The 24459-nt window shown below is 43.3% G+C and overlaps 1 protein-coding gene across 1 annotated transcript in view; it reads right to left on the bottom strand.

Moving 5' to 3' along the window:
* The window catches only part of LOC126385686 (ataxin-7), a 36052-nt gene that overhangs the window by 4769 nt on the left and 6824 nt on the right, over nucleotides 1-24459 (bottom strand). The window contains exons 3-12 of the mRNA XM_050037555.1: nucleotides 22554-22766; nucleotides 22290-22358; nucleotides 14869-14973; nucleotides 7897-8185; nucleotides 6660-7009; nucleotides 6272-6354; nucleotides 4637-4917; nucleotides 4287-4476; nucleotides 4033-4154; nucleotides 583-1768 (exon numbers count right to left, since the gene is read on the bottom strand). Of these exons, the coding sequence (XP_049893512.1) occupies nucleotides 583-1768; nucleotides 4033-4154; nucleotides 4287-4476; nucleotides 4637-4917; nucleotides 6272-6354; nucleotides 6660-7009; nucleotides 7897-8185; nucleotides 14869-14973; nucleotides 22290-22358; nucleotides 22554-22758 (2880 nt within the window). The 5' untranslated portion in view covers nucleotides 22759-22766. The remainder of the gene's footprint in view (nucleotides 1-582; nucleotides 1769-4032; nucleotides 4155-4286; nucleotides 4477-4636; nucleotides 4918-6271; nucleotides 6355-6659; nucleotides 7010-7896; nucleotides 8186-14868; nucleotides 14974-22289; nucleotides 22359-22553; nucleotides 22767-24459) is intronic.

The raw sequence follows: 24459 nt of genomic DNA, 5'->3' as shown, positions 1-24459 counted from the left end.
ATAATATTTGGAATGATGTGTCTGTTTCATTTATAGAGCTCAATGTAAACTAGGTCTAACAGAAATGGCTTGAAAGAGATGAAGTTTAACTTTCTAAAACTGCCAAAACATGCATATTTGACATTAGTAGAGATCCAAAAATTGCTAGTAATACTGGATTGAATGCCAGTTCAGACCACAGATTTGCAAAGAGACAAGTTGAAACATGCAACTACTAGCAACGCACCGCTCTGCAACCTTCTAAAAACCTGCCGATTCACACTGATGCAACAAGTTGCGGCAGTTTATCGTCTAAATGCTACAACTCTCTGTACGTCAATTCTGTTTTCCAGCTTTTCTGGTCTATTTTGTGGCTGGATATAATTTGTTGCCTCTTAAAATATAAATAAGGACAGTGATAGTGAGATACTGGCTACAGCTGCCTTTGCAAATACGCCACAATAATATAAGTAAGCAGCGCCAATTAGTTAGTCAGTGAGAATGTGTGTGTGTGTGTGTGTGTGTGTGTGTGTGTGTGTGTGTGTGTGTGTGTGTGTGTGTGAGGGGGTACCAGCTGGTTAGTTGATAGAGTACAAAACCCACCTGATGTAAATGGGAGTTGTTAGGTAGCCCTGGCGTCCCTGGAATGCTCCGCCCATGCTTCCCATGGATGTTATTAATGGCAGGTGACTTGGCCACTTTGGGTCTACCTGGTCCTGGTCCTGGTCCCCCTCCTCCTCCTCCTCCTCCTCCACCTCCTCCAAGCCCTCCTCCCCCACCTCCACTATTAATGCTGCTGGAGGCAGGAGAACTTTTGCGCTTCTTGCCCTCCAGGCGCCCATCTGAGGAGTGGTGGCTGAAGTTGGTGTGGTGGTCAGACGAGGATGAGGACTGGTGGTGGACAAAGGGTCCCAGGGAAAGGGTGGAGTCACTGCTGTTCATCACCACACTCATGCGCTTGATGGATTCTGCAGGGCTGCCCGAGGGAGGGCCTCGTGCTGGCGGCCCTGAGGAGCCGCCTGCTGAGCCTCCAGAAGGCTCGGCCTTGAGGCTGAGTGAGTTGGTCCGCACAGTGGGGCCACAGTTAAGCCCCACGCTGTGGACTCCACTGTGGGAGAAAGATAATGATGATGAGGATGAAGGACCTAATGAGCCATGGTGGTAGGTGCTCCCTGAGCTGCCGACGTTTGCACAGTTCTTCTTGAAAGAGGAGGAGGAAGAAGAGTAGTTGGCATTAGAAGAGGAGGATTCAGAGGGGCCGTGGGACGAAGAGAGAATAGAGCTGTTCTTCCTCTTCTTCCCCGAGCTGAAGCTAGTGTTGCTACTATTACTGTTGGCTCCACTGCTGCCCCCACCAGTGGAGTTGGGGATGACAGGTGTGGAGGAGCCAGACGAGATCTCCTTGGGCCTGAAGGATGACGACGACTTGGTAGTGCTGCTGCTGGAGGAACGGGACTTAAGCGCCCGGCCTGAGGCTAGGGAAGGAGCTGAAGAAGAAGAGGATGAGGACGAGTGGGCTGAAGGCATCTGCGGCGACGAAGACACTTGTCGGGCCTGCGTAATGCCGTAGGCCGGGTGCTCAGCCCCGCCCTGTGGGGAGCTGCGGGCATTTAAGGTGGTCCCATAGGAGAGCACGGACTTGCCCTCGTAGGATTGGCTATAAGGAGTCTGGGGCAGGGTGGCAGGGGGGCCCAGGAAGCCAGACGAGGGAGTGCTACCGTGAGAATTTGTGCTTGTCCTATGGGTAGGTGCAACAGAGGAGGAGTTCTCCAAGGCCAAGGGGATTTTCCTGCAACAAGGAATAATTTCATTCATTAGCTTTTAATAAGTCAAGACAATAAAAGACAAGGAGGCTAATTATCATGTTCCCCAGCTAGGGCCATCATGGCGAGGGAATTTCCCCTGCTGTGATTAAGAGTGGCTCAACAGCGTGATGTGTAGTATTAAAACCGTTTTTTGTTGTTTTTGCAAACTACTTAATTCAACCTGATTTTAGTGCTTTGTAAATAAGCTTTATTGTTGAGCTATTATTAGGTTAATTGTTGCTTTTAAATGACAAGGATGACACAGTGTGAAACACATTTAATACTTGTTCATTTTTAAATGCAGAACAGAGAAGGTCATTGAGCTGCAATAAGGCAGGTTTTCTCAGCTCAAACACTTTGTTTACGCCTGGTTGCTATTATACTAGACTCACAAGTCAGTCTTTAGACGCTTTGCTTAACTAAAGACTGATGACTTTCTCCCTAATTTTGTGTTTAGATGGGCGGATACAATTTCAGAGTTTAAAAAAACTCCCTACGTTGCAGAACCAACAGTAAATCTGCAGGGCGGTCCTTCGGTGGCTCACTGAACTCTTGTGCTTGTAAACATAGTCCCACTAGAAACACGTGTAGCGGTACAAAATGGCTCAGCCGCGCTTGCAGAAAACGCCGTCAAAGTTAGTGGATGTTTGTCGCGTTTGCAGCGACACATTCTCGCCAACTAAAAGAAACAAACATAATCTTTTACAAGGCCATGACTCATCCGTCCGGCCGGACTATAGAGGGAATCGCCTTGTTGTTTACAAATACTTCCGGGTAGAAAACCATCAGAGCTTTTAGATATATATATATATATATATATATCACATTTTTCACATCACTGTATCACCGTTTAGACTAATCCGATGTTTGTAAAGTCTATAAACACAATGACTGAACAAACATTATTATTTCTTAATCGTTAGCAGTGTCTGTAACAGGTAATAACTCATTAAACGGTCCGTGAAAAAAATATTTTTTCCAGCGGATATCTTAGGTACAACATGATTGAGCTAGCAAAGCAGTTTTGTGTTGCTATGTGTGGTATTTATTCAGTTTTGGGAAATCACAATGCCTAGAAAGCATCAGTGGCTGCAGCTGACAGGGACATCTGTTAAAAGCCTCCCGTTGTCGGATACGACATGAAACTACTCCAGTTAGCTCAATCATGTTGTAGCTAAGACTGTTTGATAAAACAGAGTTAAATCTCTCGGCATCCATTTTCAAGCTCTCTGTGTGTTTGTTTCTTTGCGGACGAGAAAAGGGGGAGCGCACATTTCCGAGAAGGCGTGTCCTTTTCAAAAATGCAAGAGGCGTTGCTTTGTTGCCGGCCGTTTTCGCCGGTGTGTTAAACACACTTTAGAAAGGAGTGTCCCCAGACTATCAGAAGGCGGAGATCTCTGATTGTCTGGTGGCGAGACTACTATTATACAGAACATCCGCAGAAATAAAAATGTTAGCAAAGGTAGAGTATTTGCTCTAGATGAACGGAAGGCTAAAGCACGTAGGGAGAGAGGACGGACCCACCGTCTGTGTGGGTTCAGTATTAATTTCTTCTCCGTGGTTGTTGTTCAGCGATGTGACGATCGCTCTATGTGGTATTTGTCCCGCCCCTCATCCACTACAACTGGATGGCTGAGTAAAAAGTGACAGTGACGAGCAGTTGCACTTATAGCAGAATAGATGCTCAGCGCCTTGTCACGCTGTTGGCATTTGTAGCAGTGTGTAAGTACACAAAGCCCCCATGAAATAAAGAAAAGACGAACATAACAGTAGTGAGGGCTGCTCGTCATCCGCTACAGTTGGCTTGTGAATAGCGCCGTATTGCAATACTGCCCTCATCATGACAGCCCTAGTGGGGGTGGGCTATATGGCCCTAAAATAATCACAATATTTCAATATTTCAGGGTATTTTTCCGATAACGATATGCTGTGCTGCTGCCAGAGGAGCTGCTGAATGAGTTCCCTCTGAGCAGTAACTCGCTAACAGGGACACCCGGACCTAATGCCACAGACAACACCGTTTATTCAACATGACTGAAGCTGCTCCTCTTTTTGGAACCTCCGTGGAGTTGGTAATAGTTTTGCTTTCAGCCATGCTTGTTGTTGCCGTGCTAACAGTTTGACGCCAGTATGTCAACAAGTCGAAATATTGCCAGATATTAACAATTATACTGGTATTATTGTGAACGAGTTGACACCCCTAAGCCCCACCCTCAGTCATAATAACATCTCAGCAGGACAGACTTACTTCCACATCTGAGAGTTGACATGCTTATCCATCATTGAGGTTAGGGCACATCGGACTCGGTCCCATCGCCGGTCAAAGGAGTAACAGCCTCTCCCAAACAGTCGACTTCCAAATGTACAGTACTGGGAACAGAGAGGGGGTATCAATTATCAGTACAAATCAATCATACAGAGCAAATAGTACTTAAAAAAAACATATTATCTTTCAAAAAATCTACAGTACAGTTTCTTCCAGTGATGGCTGGGTGCACTTACAGCTGCCGGTCGAGGGTGATAACCTGAATAGTGACAGTCCAGTTTGTCAGCGCTGTCCTCCCGCTCCTCGTTCTCTCCCTCGTCACTGGAGGGCCGGGATAACCCATCGGGGATAGTTTGGGCATGGTGTGGTGACTCGTGGACTACTGCAGGGTCTCCGGGGGTACCACCTCCGTGACTGCTGTTTAGTCTGGCAGAAAAATAGTGCGACCGTGTGTCAAATGCAAAACTGTAACTGTTGTTTGACCTCTCCTCTCAGTGATGAAGGCCAGTATGTGGGGTGTCACTACACTCCATACATGCATACAAGACAAAATTAAATTCAGAAATAGATCTGGAGAAGGACTTACCGTGGAAGACCAGGGCTGTGAAATTTGGGCTTGCCGACTGGCAAAGGCTTAGTGGCGTCTGGGGCGGGGCCGTTGCCATGAGCGACCTGGTGGGTGTCATGGGCAGCATTGAGGTGGGAGGAGGGGTGTGGGTCCCTGAGAGAGGGGTTTTGCTGGGAATGGGGTTGGTGGAGTTCTCTCTCCTTCTCCCGCTCCCTTGCTCTGTTCTTGTGCTCTGCCAGCAATGTGTCAAAGCGCTTCCTCCGCCCTGGCACCGCCCTCCGCTGGCTTAAGGAATGTGTCTGGTGGGACATTAGAAAGGTCAGTTATTTTTTGGTAGATGGGTTTGTTTTTTTTCTTTATTTGTACATGACAGCTACATCTCTGAAAATGTTTGGGGATTTGGCACACGTTAGAACCACATAAATGTGCAAGCTCCTGTTTTTTCGCTCCAGTAGCTGTGTCTGGTCCCCCTCTGGTTTGGACAGACTTCCAGCAACTTGAGATCTGATAGACCAACCACAACCGTTTATCTAATATGGGGCATCTTTGAGACAATGACTGTAAAGAGAGCGCCGTCAAGGCACTTTCAAAGATCAACAAGTCCATCAAAAATAGTTTTCGTCTTTCCTGTTTCAAATATTTTAGTAGTAAAACAGTCCTTAACAAATGCAATTAATTTCTGTTTGAGAAACTTTTACTAAAACCCACAGTGCCCAGCTGTTTTTAGGAAGTTATTCAGCCTTTTTCTTGAACTTGTTCACAAAATCTTCCTAATTCCAACCTCCATAAAGGCAGTTAAATAGAGCCATTGCTTGGTCACATCTGAGATTTGAGCCATCCTAGCTTTACTCTGTGATGCCATATATTACTCCAAACTCTGTAGCATATGGAGTGCTGAGGTTACCAACAGTTACTGTGACTTCTGCCATGATTTGCCATCACCACAACTGAACCAGTGACAGAGGCAGCTAGCCCTAGCTAGACTCCCTTCTTTCTATACTGCAGGACGAACAACACTGAGGCAGGAGCAGCCGATGACTCAGCAGGTGTTGAAGTAAAATGAATAAAAAGTGACATCATGTGGAAAACAGGTTTCCATTTTCCGAGTGAAAGCCAATAAACCTAGCTCGCTAGCCTTCACATTCTGTGAGGAATACAAACTAAACAGCAGGAGAGGACCTCCCACATGCTGAAAGTTATAAAGGGACAGATGGATTAAACTGCTAACACTGCATAACCAGTGCTGTATAGGATTGTTAAAACATGAGGGGAAACTTATGTATGTACATTTGCAGGCTACAAAGGACTATGTCGTGCTGCAGTCAGTGCTGCACCAAGTAAGTTGACAGAATGTGTCTAGAAATGTTGGCCCTTAAATGTCAGTCAGCCGCTGCCATAGAAAACACAATGCTTAAGACATTGTTTCCACAAGTGGGTCCAAAAATGTTGTAATGTCTTTTGAAAAATAGAAAAATATTCACAATGGCTGCAGTATCTCTACATTTTATAGTTAAGTGGGGATAATTAGAAACAAATAGCTTGCCTTTAATGATTTGGTCTTTTAATGAGATTTGCTGAATATAAGATAAGACAGTAAGAACATTGCCAGCCTTTTATTCTTTGTGCACGGCACAAAGCAGAGAGAACACTTACCTTGCATGTTAGGGATCTTGTGCATGGTTTCCGAGCTGTCATATCCACAACGCCACAGTGGATATCTGCATTGAACTCACGTTCTGAAGGCACAGGAGAAGAAATTGTTACTTACATGCACTGTGACAAATCACCTGCTCTGGTGACTTGCTGAGTTGGGCCTCAGCTTTTCAAGGTGATGTGTGTGTGACGTAATGACGACAGGCAGCCGCTCTAGCTGGTAACTCTTAGAAGTGGTGTTTACTAGCAAACTTTAATGGATTTCTGATGTGAGGTCTTTAAACAAAAACAGAGTATGAGTATGTAAGTATTAAAATACTGTACAAATAAGATCTGCCAATACAAAATATTGGAACAGTAGTTTCCCTCCGTTTCCCCTCCAACTGACCTGTCACTTTCTTGTTAAGGTGGCGTCTGCTACTGGCACTGCTGCTGCTGTCCTGCTTCTTGTCTGAGAGGACTGAGAGGTGGCCCTTGCCGTTGGGAATCTGACCCGGGGCCAGTAATGGAGGCTTTGGTATGGAGGGACAGTTAAGGCCTGGTTTAAGGGCTGATGATGATGATGAGGAAGAGGAGGAAGAGGAGGTGGTGATGGTGGTAGTGTTGGAGCTCACAGTGGTGCTAGAGGAGGATGTAGAGGAGGATGAGGTGGTGGCTGGGGCAGACGGGGCCTGCACCAGCTTAGCTGACGAGTCCACCCTCAGATGCATCTTCTCCACCTTGACAGCCGGGGTGAGGCTGGAAGAGAAGGTTACAGAGATGAAGAGGGCAGCAAGGAGGAAGCTGAGAGTTAGAAACACGGAGCCGGTGAGAAACGCATGGTAAGAGACAGATGTGCACGTATGGAGGGGGCTGGGGGGACAAAACATAAATCTAACATGATCCATCATTTATCAAAGACTCAAAAAAAGCACAGGTGTCAACATATATTTCTTTTCTCAATAATGACGGCACACTGCATTTACAACTCTTCATTTCGATCACTTGAGTAGGAACAGACGGTTTAAGTGGAACTCCTTGGTAGGTGTCCTACCTCAGGAATTAACAGACACTCAGAACTGAATATTCACCCAGACCATGGTATAAATATAGTTAAATCAACATTTAGGTAAAAAAAAAAAAAAAGAATAAGTGGATCAGACTCTATCAGTAGATACCTAATATTAAAGGCCATTAATCTGGGCTGAATACACTCGACTGGGACATCCCTATAAGGAACATTTATGTGCTGCATTGTTTGGTCTTTTATGAACAGTTAAAACAGCTCACTCCATTTTTTTCAAACTTTAAAAATGAAGCCGAGTGGTGTTTCTTCTCCTCCACTTCTGATTGAGTGTAAATGTACAGTCACCAGGGAGCATAATAACCAGGCAACAACCAAGATTTACTTTTTGTTGCTTGGCGAACTCACGGAATTATGTCAATTAGCTCCAGCTGAGTAAATTAACAGGAAACATTTGTCATTACAGCCAGTGAAATCAGCCATCATCGACTTAAACGCCCTCTGTTTAATCACTATTTTGATGTAAAGTGATTAATTGTTCAGCCCCAGTCGTGGTGTTTACAGACATATTGAACAACCCTAGCAACACACAACACTGCAAATGTCACACTGTGGAACTTACATCTTGTCCGGCGTCCTGAAGTGTGTAAAGGGGGTTCTTCGCGGAGTGCCTGGCAGCTTCTCTTTGGCTGGTTTGAGGAGTTTGGGATTGGAGGAGGAGGAGGACGCTGAAGAGGACGATAAGCTGGATCCAGCGGTGGAAGGTCGGCTAAGGATGCCTCCACTCGCCACTCCAGCTACAGACCCCGAGCCCAGCCCAGGCCCAAGTCCACTGCCACTGCTCCGGTTCCTGCCCGACACGGGGAAGGGCGAGGTGGAGGCTGGCTTGCTGGCCGAACTGTGTCTTCTCTCTGGAGTGACAGGATATACCAGGCAGGCATTAAAACATAATAATTAGCTCAATAAGATGATCAGCATGAGGCATCACAAAGCTCTGAGCAAACACGATAACAGACTGATGTATATGAGTAGATGTGGCAATAATTGGACCATGAGTCAGGAGAAAAGGCACATGGGAGCACTGAAATTTTCCTCTGACAGTAGTGAGCAGGTTACCCCGACAACAAATAACCAGCATTTGTGATTCATGCCAACTCAGCCTGAAATAGAAGCAGCCAGCAGGTCAAGAACTTCATTTCCTGCCTGAGCTTCTAAGAACAGCTACTGTTCAAACTGATAAAAGGCGGCATGACAGCAGAAGAGGTTGGGGTGATACAGAGATGTGGATGGAAAGACAAAAATAGACTAAAGGAGAAAAAAAGCTCATCACTAAGAGCTTGCATCCAAAACTAAATATCATTTCCTCTGAAAAAAGGAAAAAGTGCACTACAGTTTCCAAACATCATTTAACATTGGTCTCTTGCGTGTGCACCCACAATAATCATACAAGGGTTTGGGTTTTCAAAGGAAGCTCTCATCACTTGCTATTTTTAGTAACAGCATACAACGAAATAGCACACTCAAAATAATTTCATTGACATTACCACTACAATTCCACATCATAGTCTAGAGTTCATTCACTACCACACCAGAAACTAGCCAAGAAAGAAGTCTGTTCAAGCCAGCTATTAACATGTGCCTCGGGTGACTGGATCACAAACAGATGACTCTATGTATGTCTCTTTCCACCTGGCATTGTAATGCGCCTCCAAATGCATCCTGAGTGACCATTTGTGATCGGTTCTCACTTCTCCACTCTATATAGACATAAACATGTACATTATTTCTTTTTGCAAACAGCAAATGCCTTGTTGTTTCTAACGAGTGGGACGGTTGTCATGCTATGTGCACACTCACAGCCTTAACCTTACTACTTAAAATGGAAAAAATCTTATTTCGTTGTAGAACTGTGTGCATTGCATTTATTTGCTCAGCCCCTCCTTGCCCCCGCTCTCTCTGTGTTTATCATGAGACAAGTGCACACAGCGGTCCCTTCGCCTCCTCGGTGCTACAAGCCTGCACAAACAGTGACAGGGCTAACCAGTAGCAACACACGACTAACACTACCTAGCAATTATTAAGAAGGGGAGCCATTTCGGCGTCAGTGTGAGTTAGTTGGGACCGTTTAACAGCTGCTGCAGTATTAGCTTTTGCTAACCAGGCAGATGCTGAACTGACCATTCACTGCCACAGGAAGAAAGCGGCTGTGGAAACAGTCTTTGAGTGCTGTGTCTAACCTGTGTAGTGTCAGCAACAGTAAGTTTGAGTCAGATAAGCAAGGACATCAGCAGAGTAGCCAGACCTTCAATGTGGCCCAGGGCACACTGGCACAGACACTACTTAAACAATGTGGCCATGTGCGGTTTGGTGCATTTACACCTGTGCTTAAAGCGTCACTTGTGATCTGAGCACCAAAGTTGAATGTTAATACCAGGTGTAAACAGGGCCTAACAGATACACTGGGCCCCTGGGGTCACAGAGGGGTCATACAGACAGACAGACACTCCTGCTGCTCTGACCATAAGTGGAGAGAGAGAACGACAGACATACAGCAAGAGAGAAAGAGGTGTCCGCTGCTGAGCTGAGGACAAACAGGCGACTGGAGGTTAACTTGACCCTCTTCCTGTCAACACTGTGGCATGAGCAAAACAGCAAAGAACAAAAAAAAAATCCTTCCAGCAGACATACAATAAATGTAAGAGGAAACAGCTCCAGGAGAACAAACAGGTTTTCATAGAAAGCCTCATGTTGGCAGCTGCAGATGTGGTGAGGTGTGGGCCTGGTTAGCTAACCTTTTACTGGGCTAACTCCATGGTGTAGTGGGGAACCAGGCCGTAGGCCAAAACTCCCTCTCAGCAGGTGATCTGCAAACAACACTGTTGCTGCAGAAACAGTGGATGAGATGCTGACACACACACATGCAGAGCTGCCAATCCCTGTCTCCTTTAGCCCCAAACACATACAAAATACACACACCTTCAAACTGTACAGCCTTCTTCCAATGACCCTTTTCATGGAGAGAAAATGCTTTTAAGAGTGCTCTCTTCTCACCTAAGGGCCTGTCTCTACACACCCATTCATGACACACACCAGATATCTTTCCTCCTTCTACTCAGCAGCCTTTCTTTGACTCCCCTCTGCCCTCCCCTCCTTCCCCTGCTGTCTTGTCCTGTCCCGGTCACAGTCAACAGCACACCCTGCACACAAACTCACACCAGGAAACCTCAGCGTGATACTCAGTGCTCTGTCCACAAAGCAGTAACGCTGAGAAAAGAGAGCCAACACCAGCGGCAGAATGAAAGAGGAGTTGAAAAAAAATGGGGGGGGGGGGGGGAACAAAAACAGCCGACACAAGGAATAGGAGGAGCCTTAATATCCTCTTTCACACTGTCAAACAGTTGGCTGAGTGCTGAGGGGAATCCCTGGCTAGGGGAGTGAGAGAGAAACCCTAACGTACAAGTGCGAGGCCTCACTAGCATCACCACAAGCACCACGTTCAAACCGTTGCACAGCCTGGCCTTTGTGTAACAATAACAACCCTGTTCTTCTAGTCAAAATAACAAATACACTGTGGTTAGTTTCCCTTGCTATTTAAGCTCAAGGTGCAGGATCCAGAAATGTGTGTTTTGCTCAGCCCAGGCAATGTGCTGCAAGGAGACAAGTCTTTGTTCCACAAGTTCATAAGCGAAAGCATAAAACGGCTGCCGAGCTCGCAGCTTCCCATTCTGCGGTGAGTGTCACCCCTGCTGGGATCTGCCTCAACCGAGAAGCACAAACACCTAACAGGAGACAGATGGGCTCAAAGACGCTCGCTAAAATCATATTGAGACCATCTCAATGGTGCTGAGATCAGTGCCTCTGCCCCGTGTTCACGCCACAAGGGGTCTTCCTACGATGACATCAGAGGGAGGAAGACGGGAGGAAAATCACAGCAAGAGCACTCCTACTCTGTAAGGCCATGTGTAGTAGCATAGCCATACGATCTCACTGGATGGAATTTAATGGACCAACAACTATTTTAATAGTGAAATAACAGTTTAAGTATCAAACATAATATGCCAAACATTCTCTAGTTTATATTGTCGTAAATGGAAAACCTTTGGACTATGGACTGTTGGTCAGAAAATACAAGACATCTGAAGACCTGACACTGGGCTCACTATTTTCTGACATTTCTAGACTTAAGGATTCATGCATCAAAAAAATATAATCAGCAGTTTAACTGATAACTAAAATAATCATTAGCTGCCAATCTATAGCTTGTTTGCAAGCACTTGACTGTTATGATAGGTGAAAATAAGATGGGAAGCGGGAAGTGATCCGTACACTGTGCGAATTAAAATTAGCATAACATGACTATATAGAAGGGTTGGACGAATCTGCAGGTATCAGAAAACTGAAACACATGTTGGATGTGATCCATACAAAATGAAGGAAAGTGATTTTTTTTTGTGGATACAATCCGCGTTACAAACTACTTCATCCTTCAGCCCTTTTTCGGTACAGCTAATTTATCCGGATGAAAAGGTTCTAGAGTCCAGTGGACGATAATAAACTTGTGTGTAGTTGTGTCCGCAACCTCAGAACCTGACTGCCGTATTTTTGGCTGGGTGAGTAAATGTGCTTCAGAACTACTGATTTTTTTTACATTTCAGCTCTGTACGTGGATGCACCGCTAACCAACGATATGTAACTTTAGGTACTATTTTCTTCCGAGTATGTCAGCGGTTTCCAGAAGTTTGGTGAAATGCTGTAAAAACCTGGGTCTTGGGTAAAGCACACAGAGAAGTTGTCACAGCAAATTGTAATAGCATAATGCCACACTTAAATATCACTATATACGTTTGACATTTGTTGACTCCGCTCCTCCAGGCATAGCATGGATGTTTTGATTCACATCTGCCCTTTTTATGGGACTCAAAAGAAACTCTCGTTCTTTCCTGATCTGATCAATTGCAACAGTTGTAAACAGCGCAAACCATAAGCATGAGAGCAGTGTTGGTTGTCGTTGCCCCCAGCTGCTTGCCCTCCATCTATACAGCAAGCTGATCATATGCCAAAATTCTACTACAGTGCTTAGAACTTGTACTTGAATGTAAGTCAAGGGAGACCCCATTAGCTGCTCATTCAGCAATTAGTATACTTCAATCTATACAAAAATCCAGTTGCATACAGGTAATGGTGAACAATCATAATGATTAAAGATAAATTAATCAATCAGACATCATAAATATCAGATTCTGTACAGTCTGCATTCACAGATACCACCCTGTTAAAGATGTACGGAGGTCACCTGCTGTTATAGTACTGTTTTACTTCACAGGCACTGTAATGCCCTCCAATCTTTGTCTACTTCTCTTTAATCCCCTTGTAGGTATGACAACTCAACTGTAATAGTCATGAGTGCCAGTCTGGTCTAGACAGGTTTGTATCAGTCTGTATTGTTAAGCTGTGTGGGAGGAGCCCTTTCTCTGAATATTGTTGACAGAGTAGCAAGGACAGCTCCTGTAGGGGCCATATGCTGTTATACCTCCCTCTTGTGGCTGACCCTGACAACTATAATTGCTGTCACACTTCATGGGGAATACTCGCCACTGAAAGGAATTCAGTGACTAAGCTATAACTCAAGTTGAAAGGAAGAGGATGGTATCAGATGTGTGATTCAGAGGCTGGGGGTGAGAGTGTAGGATGGGACAAAAACTGGTGCTAAGAAGGATTGAAGGCTTCAGGGTTCTCACGTGAACACACAACCAATTCCTGTCCTCTTAAATTAACTGAATTTACCAAGACTAATATAAGAGCTGCAACAATTAATCATAAATTGATCCCCATCCTTCTTTGACAGTAAACTGAATTTGAGGATGTGATCTTGGGCTTTGGGAAACAGACATTTCTCACCATTTTCTGAAAATGTATAGACCAAACAATTACAGCTGTTGCGACAACTACAATATTGCTATACTGAGCTATTGACAAGCCAGTTGCATGTGAGAGCAGACAACCACCACTTTCACTATGTTCATATTTTTTCTTTTTGTCACGGGAGCATGGCATATTAACATTCTGCTACAAATGCCAACATGTCTGCGACAAGCCGCTGCACTAAGGGCTGCACCGTGGAGTTTTTTCTGGTCTATAAGAGGTGTAAAATATTCAACTTTGGGTAAAAACTGCGGCCGCTCATCTCCGTCACTTTTTACCTAGCTGTCCAATCACAGTGGAGGGGTGAGACAAGCATCACGAAGACTAACCATCACATCTCTGAAAAACAACAGAGGAGAAATACTACTAATCCCAATCAGACTAGCAGCCCATCCTCTCTCCATACATGCTTCAGCCCTCCCTTCATCCAGAGCAAGTAGGCTACTCTGCCCTGTGCTGATATTTTTACTTCCGGGGATGTTCTGTATCATAGCAACCAAAGCGTCTCAGTTGAAAACACTTTTGCCTCATTGCTCTTTTGTGTTTTGCATTTAACAGTGAATGAGTATTTAATTTGTTTTAAAACTCTGTCATTTCAAAAGCAACAATTTACCTAATAATAGCCTGACAATACAGCTTATTTACAAAGCACTAAAATAGGATAGATGAAGTAATTTGCAAAACAAAACAAAAATGGCAGTAATACCGCATATTACACTTTTGAGACATCCTTAATCACCACAGGGGGAATTCAGTCATCGCGACAGCTTTACAAACAACTAATGGATTAATCAAGAAAATAATCAACAGATAATTAAGAATGAAAATAATTGCTAGTTGCCCTAACTAAAAAAAAAAAATATTCTCACTTTTAACAACCAGCCCTGAATGACAGGAAATGATATGTGTCACTCCAACATGCAGCCTTCCTTACCATTTTAGCAATACCAAATGAGTTTGGGAGTGAAAAGACGGCTTATTTCTTACAGCGACTGTGGGCGTTTGTGAACTTGCCGTGAATACTGTCAACTTTACAGAGATCCACAGTGATGCAGTCAGTCTGTTCACAGATCTGCAATTCATCCATTTACATTAGCCCTTAAGTCAAAGATCCAGCTTAACGACTAAGCAGTGGAAATCCACGCACTGAGAAGCACATATTACACACATTGCTTAAGGGTTAACAGAAATCTGATCTGAGCTGTAAGTGTAAAAAAAAAAAAGTACATTGCTGCAAAGAACAAGAGAGCCACATCAAATATTAACGGGGGAATTGTAAACACACACAAGTGAGACAGTGAGTTAAAAAAATAAATAAATAAATCAAAGTCTGTGGCGTACCATCTCAGGTTACTGTGTGGAGAAGGAAAAGTGGTGGAGGACGACAAAGGCGGAGAGAGAGGTAATGCCACAGAGTGTGTTAATGTGTGAAATATCACCACCAGCCTTGAAGTGGTATACGGTTCCTACAGATGCAGACTACTGTGCTACTTCCTTTTTTAACTTATCTACTGCATCTACTGTTCACGTTTACTTCCCCTACTTGCACGGTGTAATCCAATGTGATTCAGAAACTCTTAAAAGCCAGCTCTGCGTGGCTTTTGCATGACCAATGACTCTAAATGCGATGCGTGCATATTCATATATGTGCGTGCTCGTGCATGACACTTACCGTAGTGTGCTTGGAAGGCTTGGGGCTTGACTACCTGGCCGCAGTGGCTGCACATCACCAGGTAGAAGTCGTCCTGTGCGGGACACTGGCCAAATATGGGCATGTCTGTACACAAGAGATTCAACCAGACAGGGCACAAGTCAAGGAGAGGCAAATAAAATAGACCTACATTCACCTGGTGCCCCAGTTGGCAGCAGACTCTGACTCTTCACTGAAACATCCATTTGTTGTCATAACACCGTAATAGCTTAAGGTAGGGTAACTCCAGTTTATGGCATCCTTTTTTTTGTGCTTAAAATGGAGAGGAAAAATTGGTCACCTCCTGGATAAAATTAAATGGACATCGTTGCACAACACACACATGAAAACACATAACCATATTAAGAATATTAAAAACTGAAGAGATCACTCAAGGCAAACTGACAAGCAAAGTCTGCACATGCAACTACAGATCACTCCCAAGTACAAGTCACCATTTATCGTTGAGAACGTCCTAATGATAAGAAGCAGGAAAAGGGCCAAGCCAGCAATCCAAAGGTTACCCGCTCGCAAAGAATTAACATCTCTCCAAAGCACATACAGGATGTATGTAGCACAACTGTAGATGATTTGTGAGTTAAGAGGCTATCACTAACAAACTCAACTCAATTTGTTTTTCCCCTCATGCTTCCTATGTTGTTCCTCTACTCGGTAACTTCTCGAATCCCTTTCACGCTCCCAATGTTGGGGGCAGGGCTGTGACAATAACTACAAGACCACAATAACACAATTTTTGGTTAAATTCATTAAAAAATGCACTACTTTGGCTCTGATTTCACCACCTGTCTCTGTCCCGCCCACAGCACTATCTGACTGGTTACACGTCACGAGTTGTAGCCTTTCAACACTGAAGGCTGCCATGCCACAGACAGCAAAGATGAACACAGACTGGAGCTGCTCTAGCAAGCAAGCAGAGCTACCTGATGAACGAAAGACAGCAGATATTACTGAAGCTGTAATTAACATCATAATCCTCTACACTGACATTGCAAAAACACCCAACGGTTCTGATGGTAATGTTCTACAATCAGTGTAAGAAGTTAGCGGATGTAACTTTAGTCGTATGAGTAGGAGAGCTGTAGGGAGAGGAAGAGAAACTGAGAAAGCACCTGGAGGCAGGCGAAAGATGTGACCAAATTATTATAGTATATAAAAACTGCTGCATGGTAACAATAAAGACATTTCATACACCGGCTGATGTAAAGCGGACCTGCCAACAATTTAGACATGGATACAACTCATAGTAGAGCCTCCGTCTGGATTAACTCAAATGAAGAGACACTGGAAGACACGGCCGATTTTAGGGAAGTGCAAAGATGTGAACTGTCCTGTAGTGCCACTACGCAATGCAGCTGTCAGGTGCACGTTAATTAAAAGCAACAGAAGCATGAGTGCCAGGGCACACGAATGCCGTGTCTGCAGCTCCAGCATCTTGAGCCACCCAATTGTACGAACCAAGTCCCGCGCTTCATGAGCCACTCCAGCCACTCTCAGACAAATCAGAGGGAAGAGCCGCTCCTCACCAGAATGTGATCAAAATTTACCATGGCGCAAAGAACCAGAAACCACTTAATTGGGGAGGCTAATTAAGAGATTGCCTGGGGTGTTATGATGAGATGAGCAGAAGACAGGATACAAGAGGAGAGAAGTGGAGCCCCTCTTCAATATGTACTCCGCCAGGGCCGTCAAGGGTTCTTCAAACACTACTGGACGATTCTGGAAGGGATGAGGGCCATTAAGCACAGACCACATGAAAAGGGCCTACCTGGCGGGATTCCCTCTCAGGGAGGTCAGTGGCAGTCTTGTGTGGATGAATTGACAAGCCTGATGCTACTTAATGCGTTTCAATTGTCTGAAGCCACTCTGCTAAGTATCTCCTTCAACAGCAGCGGAGTGAAAAGACTCATTTTTCACAGTGGCTGGGGTCTGCCAAGGAGAAAAGGCAAAAGTCTTCACTTAATGGACAAAGGCATGTAAATTATATAGAACTTGAGTAGGGGAGCGCACTGCTTATGTGCACAAGCAGGGGTCGGACTGCTATGCAAAGAGAACAAGTGCAGAAATGTGATGCAGAGGGGGGCACTCAGTGGTCTCCACTTGCACAAGCCTATGACATTGAGGCAATAGTTGGAGGAAGGCCTGAGTTCTGGATAACATTTCGGTTCTACATGTCTGTTTTCATCCAACTCTCTATGAGCCATTCTCCTACACCACGAACAAATTGAAGTTATAATAAGAGAGCACACATATTTGCTAAATCAATAACTTCCCATGTATTCTTCATTAAAACTCCACCTTCTCTAAGATCCTTTATTGAAACAGGCCAAGAAATGCGGAGTCCAACAGGCCAGCCACATTTCCTTGCTGGATCAATAGCAAGGTCAAACCAGACTCATTCCCAAACTGCTGCTGTTGTTCACTTGGGAGCGTTCTCCAAACGGGTTGCTCAACTATAAAAGCAGCCCGGCTAGATCGCCTCCCCACTCTGCATTCAACGCACTGGCACCGTCTGAACTGTACCACTTAAACGGCCTGACTTGAAAAGTGGTCCAATACCACTGTGTCTGCCACCATTCTTGATCTCCATTTTCTTCTTGTGCAAGGAGGAGATGAAAAGGATAGAGAGAAAGGAAGTCGCCGTGGAGGAGAAAGAGGAGACAGAACAACCGAGCGAGGCCAAGAAAGCAGTGCTGAGAAAAAAAACGCAGAGAGAAAGAGAAGCAGGGAAGCAGGCCGAGGCGTCGGCAAGACAAAGCGAGAGTGAGCAGAGGACCTGAGCTCGAGGAGGAGAAAGAGAGCCTGTGAGCACGAGACAGAGGAGGAGAATGAGAGTCCAGTTAATCTCAGCATCCTCATCCGTGGCAGTGATGAATGATCTAGGTGGAATAGTAGCAGCTCTGGCTGCCTCTGAGCAGCACACACGCTGGCTGAATCTGACCTGTGGCTGACACTGGCACTACATTTCCCAGCTTCCCTGACTGTGACAGAGCCACTGTAAAATGTATAATAAGCGAAGCAAACGACGGGCGGATTCATCAGTCATTAATTGCCATACATTTTTAAAATGTGCTAATCATCCGAGTGTGTCAGAATGGCGGTTACACCACAAGAGGAATCTGGTGGTGAGTCATGGCGGAGAGGTGTAGTCATCCACTTGTAATACCCCTACTAGACACACACACACACACACACACACACACACACACACACTCGCAGAATAACATTCTATGAGCACGCACTTCTGTCGCGAGCAGCATGTGTTGATCAGGCCCATGACACAAACAACAGACACTGCAAACAGACACTGCTACATGATAGAGACATGTTTCACTTACACGTCAGTTGGCCCAACAGCCTTACATTTTACATTTTAATCACCCACCCTGTTAGAAAATGCTTTTCTTGACCTGTAGAAACAACAATCTCATCCTCTTTTAAACAGCCCTTCTTCAGCACACAGCAGACAAAATCTCTTGAGGTGAGCCGCCACCTCAGTGTCATGTGTCTCACACTGTTTTAAATATTTAGTATGAAATATGAAAGCTCTATTTTTCTTGTCACTGGGAGCCTCTAGGACGTGTGTTACTCACATTGTGAAATAGTCTTAGGGTATGCACACGGCCCACATTGTTTACCAATGTAAATGCAACATTAGATAAGTGCCCTGTCAAGTAGAATGCATTAACCCTTTCCTTTACAGCAACGTGTGGCGACAGAGGGAGAAAAGACTAAAACTGGACACAATGATGATGTCATAAGTGTGGGCCAAAATCATGTGACCAAACTGAAATATATGTTGATAACAAATGTACTATCTGCATGGCTGTACATACTGATTTATTTTTGGAAAGACTTTAAGAATTATACATTGTGCAAATCAACACATGTAATTGTTATTGAACATGTTATTACTTATTTTGAATGTGATAAAAAAAATATATATATTATTTTTATAACCATTATAATTAAAGGGACAGTTCACCTAGAAATAAAAAATCCATGTTTTTCCCCTTACCTGTAGTGCTGTTTATCGATCTTGATTTTTTTTTGTCAAGCGTTGGCCGTAAAGATGTCTGCCTTCTTCCTAATGTAATGAAACTAGATAGCACTTGGCTTACGTTGCTCCAAGCATCAAAAAATTACATTTGATAAACTCAACAGCAATGTCTCCTTCCAGAAGACATGACTCAAGATAATCCACAGACCTTGTTGTGAGCAGTCTCATGTAGGAACTATTTCCTTTCCAAACTGCATCCGGCAACTGTGTCACTGCTCAGAAGGAAGCCTGCATCTACTGCTAGCTCACCTAGCACCACTGAGCTAGCTAATGTTACTTTTTAGCCAAGGAGGACGCCATTAATGTTTACATCTTGCGCTGTCATGAGCACAAGCCTCTCATCCATGAGTTGATGCTTGTTTACTCCTGCATGGTGATACGGTTGGCAGGTGTAATTAGGTAGAGAGAAAATAGTCCCTACATGAAACTGCTCACAACAAGGTCTGTGGATTATCCTGTGTAACTGGTCATGATTTCTAGAAAGAGAGTTTTTTGGCGCTTTGAGCACCACAAGCAGAGTGCCATCTAGTTCCATTATATTTGAGAGAAAGCAGACATCTCTACAGTGATTATCTCCAACACAGAAACACACACAAAATCAATCCAGACTAATAAACAGCACTGAAAAATATGTATTTAAGTATATTACTTGCTGATGTAACTAAAAATCTTCTTTCTTTGCCAATTGAACTGATATAACTAATTGTTTGTGCATTCTTGTAACTAAAAAATAATTTTAATAAAAGGTCATTTTTCATTGAGACATGACTTCAGACAGACGCCCTGTTCTGCAAATACATTAACAGACAGCATGAAAAAGATCCAGAAACATCTGACACATGTGTGCCTCTAAAATGTTGGACAAATCAGTGTCCAAAGGTGTTTCTATGTTAGGATTTACCAAAGTCTAAAAACCGTTAAACTGAGTGACAATTATTTACACCACAGTGATCGCTTTGTTGTTGGCTGCAGAATTAATGGCGGTGAAGATGATCCTCGAGGTTTTTGTTTAATGCCATTTTTCTCTGCCAAATTATACAGACAACAGAGGATACAATTATTTTCACTCTGTGCTTAGTTCTGAAATACAGCTCAAAGAAACGCCTATATGTTAATCTTAGTCCGAGTAGCTGTGACGACCAGCGTCCCCTAACAGCAAGGTCACATTTGATTTGCTCATGTGTCCTTTAGCAATTGGTAAAAATCCTTCCCACAATGTGATACAAAGAAGCTGTGGGTGTGGAAGACAATGCACATTAGTGGAGCTACTTCATTTAAGCCCCCCCCCCCCTCTGAACATATTTTAAAGTATGTAAAAATTCTAAGTAATTAATTTATACTTTGTTTAACATTGAGAATCTGAATCTGGCCGAGAGCTTTCTCCCATCACCACTGCATGGTAGGTTTTGGTTTCAATTTCTGCTTTTTTCAGCACTGGCACTGCGCTAAAAGAAAGTGTGAAGGGAGGTCTGGCTGTGTGAGACCGGTGAAAGAGCAGCATGCATCAAGAACACTGACAGGTTAAGCTCTACATGTTTGAGCCTCTGTCAGACCCAGACTCAGGTGAGGAGCCCGTTGAGAGAAAAAAAAAACAGCGGCTAGCAGACGTACCAGAATGCTAAGAGTAGTTAGCATCTTCTACTTGTTAGCTTGTAAGATGCAGTGACTGACACAGTGTTAATGGCTGTGAAACATACAATACTATAAGCTATGATGTTACTGCGTCTTCATATTGGTTTACATCCAAATACTATACGCTCTACCATGTTTGCGGTCAAAACTTTCGCTATGGCAATGTTAACTCTCACTCTCTGTGGTGACAAGTGCACTGGAGGTTTCAGGGTTCTTTGCAAGTCTGTTTCCCTGTCAATGTGTTCCCCGTATTAGACAGCGAATGGCTTTCGTATTTGTGACGTAACTAATCTTGCTGCCCAGCGAACGTTTGAATCTCAGATTTTAGGGAAGCGCACAGACATCATCCCATTCAGTGGAGGACAATGAATAAAATCTCTCTGGTGACAGTACAATCAAGGTCAGACATTTTAGAGGACATAAAACATAAACACATTTTTCAGTGAAGCTAAGTTTAACACTACAATCATTGTATAACTACTGTACCGAAGTTCATTCATTAGTCATTCATTAAATTCCGAGTTGAACGAAAAAGGTTTCCGACTCATCCTGTCGACTTGCTCATTCTGATGTCACTCTCAGAGCTTGGCGAGCCTTGAAATAGAGCGTGATTGTTGATCTATACTGAAACAAGATGCCATTTTATTGATATAACAATTTACCTTTGTAGCGTGGCTCATTCTAAATCCAGGCCTGCCAACAGGACAAATCAGCTAATGCTAAACAAGGTGTTTCCAAAAATAAAAATGCAGTTCAAACTGCTCTGAAACATCAGTCTGTGGCTCAGAAGCCAGATGATGTGTGTTTCGGATACTGTAGGTTTTATCAGCAGTGTCGAATAGTGTCTTTTTTGCTATGAATGAACCTTTCCTTTTACTGCCGGTAGAGAAACCTATGATATGTTTTAGCTTTGGAGAAATCCTGAGGTAACTGATCACTGTTTCCTGAATAAAAAAAGAAATGTACTGACATGCTTGTTGGTAGGCAAGTGCTTCATAAGACACAAAGAAGCTATCTCAAATTTAGCATTTTGTCAATTTGCTCGCCATATTTTTATAGATATGAGGTCACAAAACATCACTGTCGGTCATATTTTGTGTTGAGGGAGCATGTTAAACAGGAGCACACCACACCGTAACTTCATACCATTTAAATAGCACTATGACTAAGAGCTGTTTGACCAGTGACATGTCCATTTCATTTCGAGAAATCACACAATTTAATTAACTTTACTACCTTAAAATCTCGAGGCAACAAACCTTGCTGTTGTTTAAAGGTCTGACACATGTAAATATGGTGGATGGTTTCATGTGTAAAATGGCAGAAATGTGGATGTAAAGTCCATTACATGCATCCTCCCAACAGAATATGCCATTGTTATTACTATGTTTGGGCATGTACCAAAGTGCAGCGAGTCTAAGTTGTTAACCGTGAAGTTATTTTAGGGACAGATGTAAATGTCAGCCACCACACGAATAACAGACACATGTTTCACTTATTGTATCCGGTTGTCCGGTGGATTTATGATGCGCATGATATACAGTAGGGTTTACATGTTGGCCGAACGACGCGTGTAAAGTGTTTGAATCCATATGTATGTGTGTGTGTGTGTGTGTGTGTGTGTGTATGTGTGCAAACCCCCAGAACCAAAATACACCTTTGGCCCTAGAGGAAAAAAAAAAAACACACTCACCTTCTCTGCACAAACGCATGGCTTCTCGATTTTTCCCGAAGTCTTTGAAACTTTCCTCCGATTCAGCACCTGAAAATGAGGCGATCCGACACACAGACAAATAAATAGTTGCACTTGCTTGCCTGCTCGTGCTGTTGCTACCAGTAGCGTTTCTTCATATTCCACCAAAAACTGCATGCAATCGGCCAAAAAACAGGACAGGACTGGCAACTGTCGCGCTCTACCTCGCCTCCTCGCGCACATTCGGGACGCGGGGGAACTCACCGTCGTTGCCGTGGAGTTTGGCGGCGTCGACCCAGTTGCTCCAAGGCTGTCCCAGCATTATTTCTGGACTAGGCAAGGATCTCCGCTCCGCAACAGTCGCCATTGCTGTGGAGCCTTCTCCCCGCTGGATCTGCTGCTGCTTCAGCTGCTGCCTGGCCGCTCGGCGCTGCTCCCCCCTGACGTCATCCTCGGCCCTTTCCGACATTCTTTCCGCTACAATGTAACAACACGAGAGTCAGCGATGGTCGCGCTCGGGATAGGAGGACTTTCCCACTGATTGACACGGGCACACGCGTGTTGTTTCACCACACCCGCCCCCTTAAAATGTAACCTGTGTGTGTGTGTGGTCAAGCAACAAGTACACAGCTCATACAACATATGACATGGACCGAACTGAGAGGCAGTTTATCTGAGGCTTTACGGGTATTATTATTATTATTATTATTATTATTATTATTATTTTACATGCAATACTGAAATAATTGGCTTGCTTATTAAATTGATCATACACATAAATAAACTCTGGTTCACTCGGGTTAACCAGCAACATTTAGTAGTAGGTATTATTTATTGATAGGATTCATTTATACAGCAGCTATATATAATTTTATTTTAGATTTTTTTAATATAATTTTGTATATTCTATACATATTTTGCCCATTAAAAAGGGTTTTTTTTTAATTTTTTATCTTATCTGCTGTAAGGGTTCAAGGGCAGAGGGATGGAGGGATGTCAAATGCTGTGATATTGGGTTTTATAAATAGACTTAAATAGAAGTGAATATATATAGTGTTGGGTAGTAACTAGTTGACATAAGAAATTAGCCTAAGTAAATACAGTTACTAATAAAAAAATATTGGTGCATACAAATGGTGTTACATCTGAATGTATTCTTTTAAGCTTTCACTTTATGTAGAATATAACTCATAGTGTTGCTTTGCATCTTTTTACTATGCAGGAAGGCCTTCTTTTGCATATTTCCGGGCAATGTGGGCAAGCAAAGCCTTTGGGACGAATTTGACTGCAACACTTCTGCACTTGTGTTTTTAGGACTTTTCAGCTTTATTGACCAGTTTCAAATGTTTGTTAGTGACATAGTCAAAAAGTAATCAAGTCAGTAATTAAAAAAGTTGCATTACTTATTACATTTTTAACAGGGTAAATCGTAGTCTGTAACCTCTTATATTCAAAATTAAACTTTCCAACACTGTGTTGACACAATGAATTGAATACTTAGTTTACCACTGAATTGAATCACATTATGACATTAAATGATAACACACCTGCTGGTGGTTTCGGGTTTCTTTGCTGCCGGTGCTGTGTCAAAGTCTGTTTCTCTATCAATGAATTTGTGACATAACTAATGTTATCTCAGATTTTAGGGAAGTGCACAGACATCATCCCCCATCCTATATATATATATATATATATATATATATATATATATATATATATATATGTATATATATATATATATATGTATAATATACATACAGCAGCATATAGGCTTAAAATGCATAACAAAGTCTGCACGTCAGCATTTGTTGCAAAAGCATCATATCTGCTATTATTTTAGAATAATTACAGCAGAGTTGTAAAAATTCACTGTCTCTGTTATAACATCCTATTAATTATCGCCCTTTGAGGCAAATTTGTGATATTGGGCTATATAAATAAATTAAAAAATCACTGACTTGACTATATGTGTTGGTCAGTAAATGAGGACTTGATTTTGAGATTTTTCCTGAATATATTAACCATCTGTGTGACATTAGTGGATGCCTGATATTCTGCGCCATGCTTATGCAAATCCTGAATATCACATCTTCTTGCAATGGCCCTTTTATGGGGCAAAACACTGATTTTTTTCACTAACTTTCCATGCAAAGAAAAAGTAACACATACC

Source organism: Epinephelus moara, chromosome 24 (genome assembly GCF_006386435.1).
Source record: "Epinephelus moara isolate mb chromosome 24, YSFRI_EMoa_1.0, whole genome shotgun sequence".
Taxonomy (NCBI): Eukaryota; Metazoa; Chordata; class Actinopteri; order Perciformes; family Serranidae; genus Epinephelus; species Epinephelus moara.
Note: the sequence above shows the minus strand (reverse complement) of the source record. Positions and strands in the feature narration are given on the sequence as shown.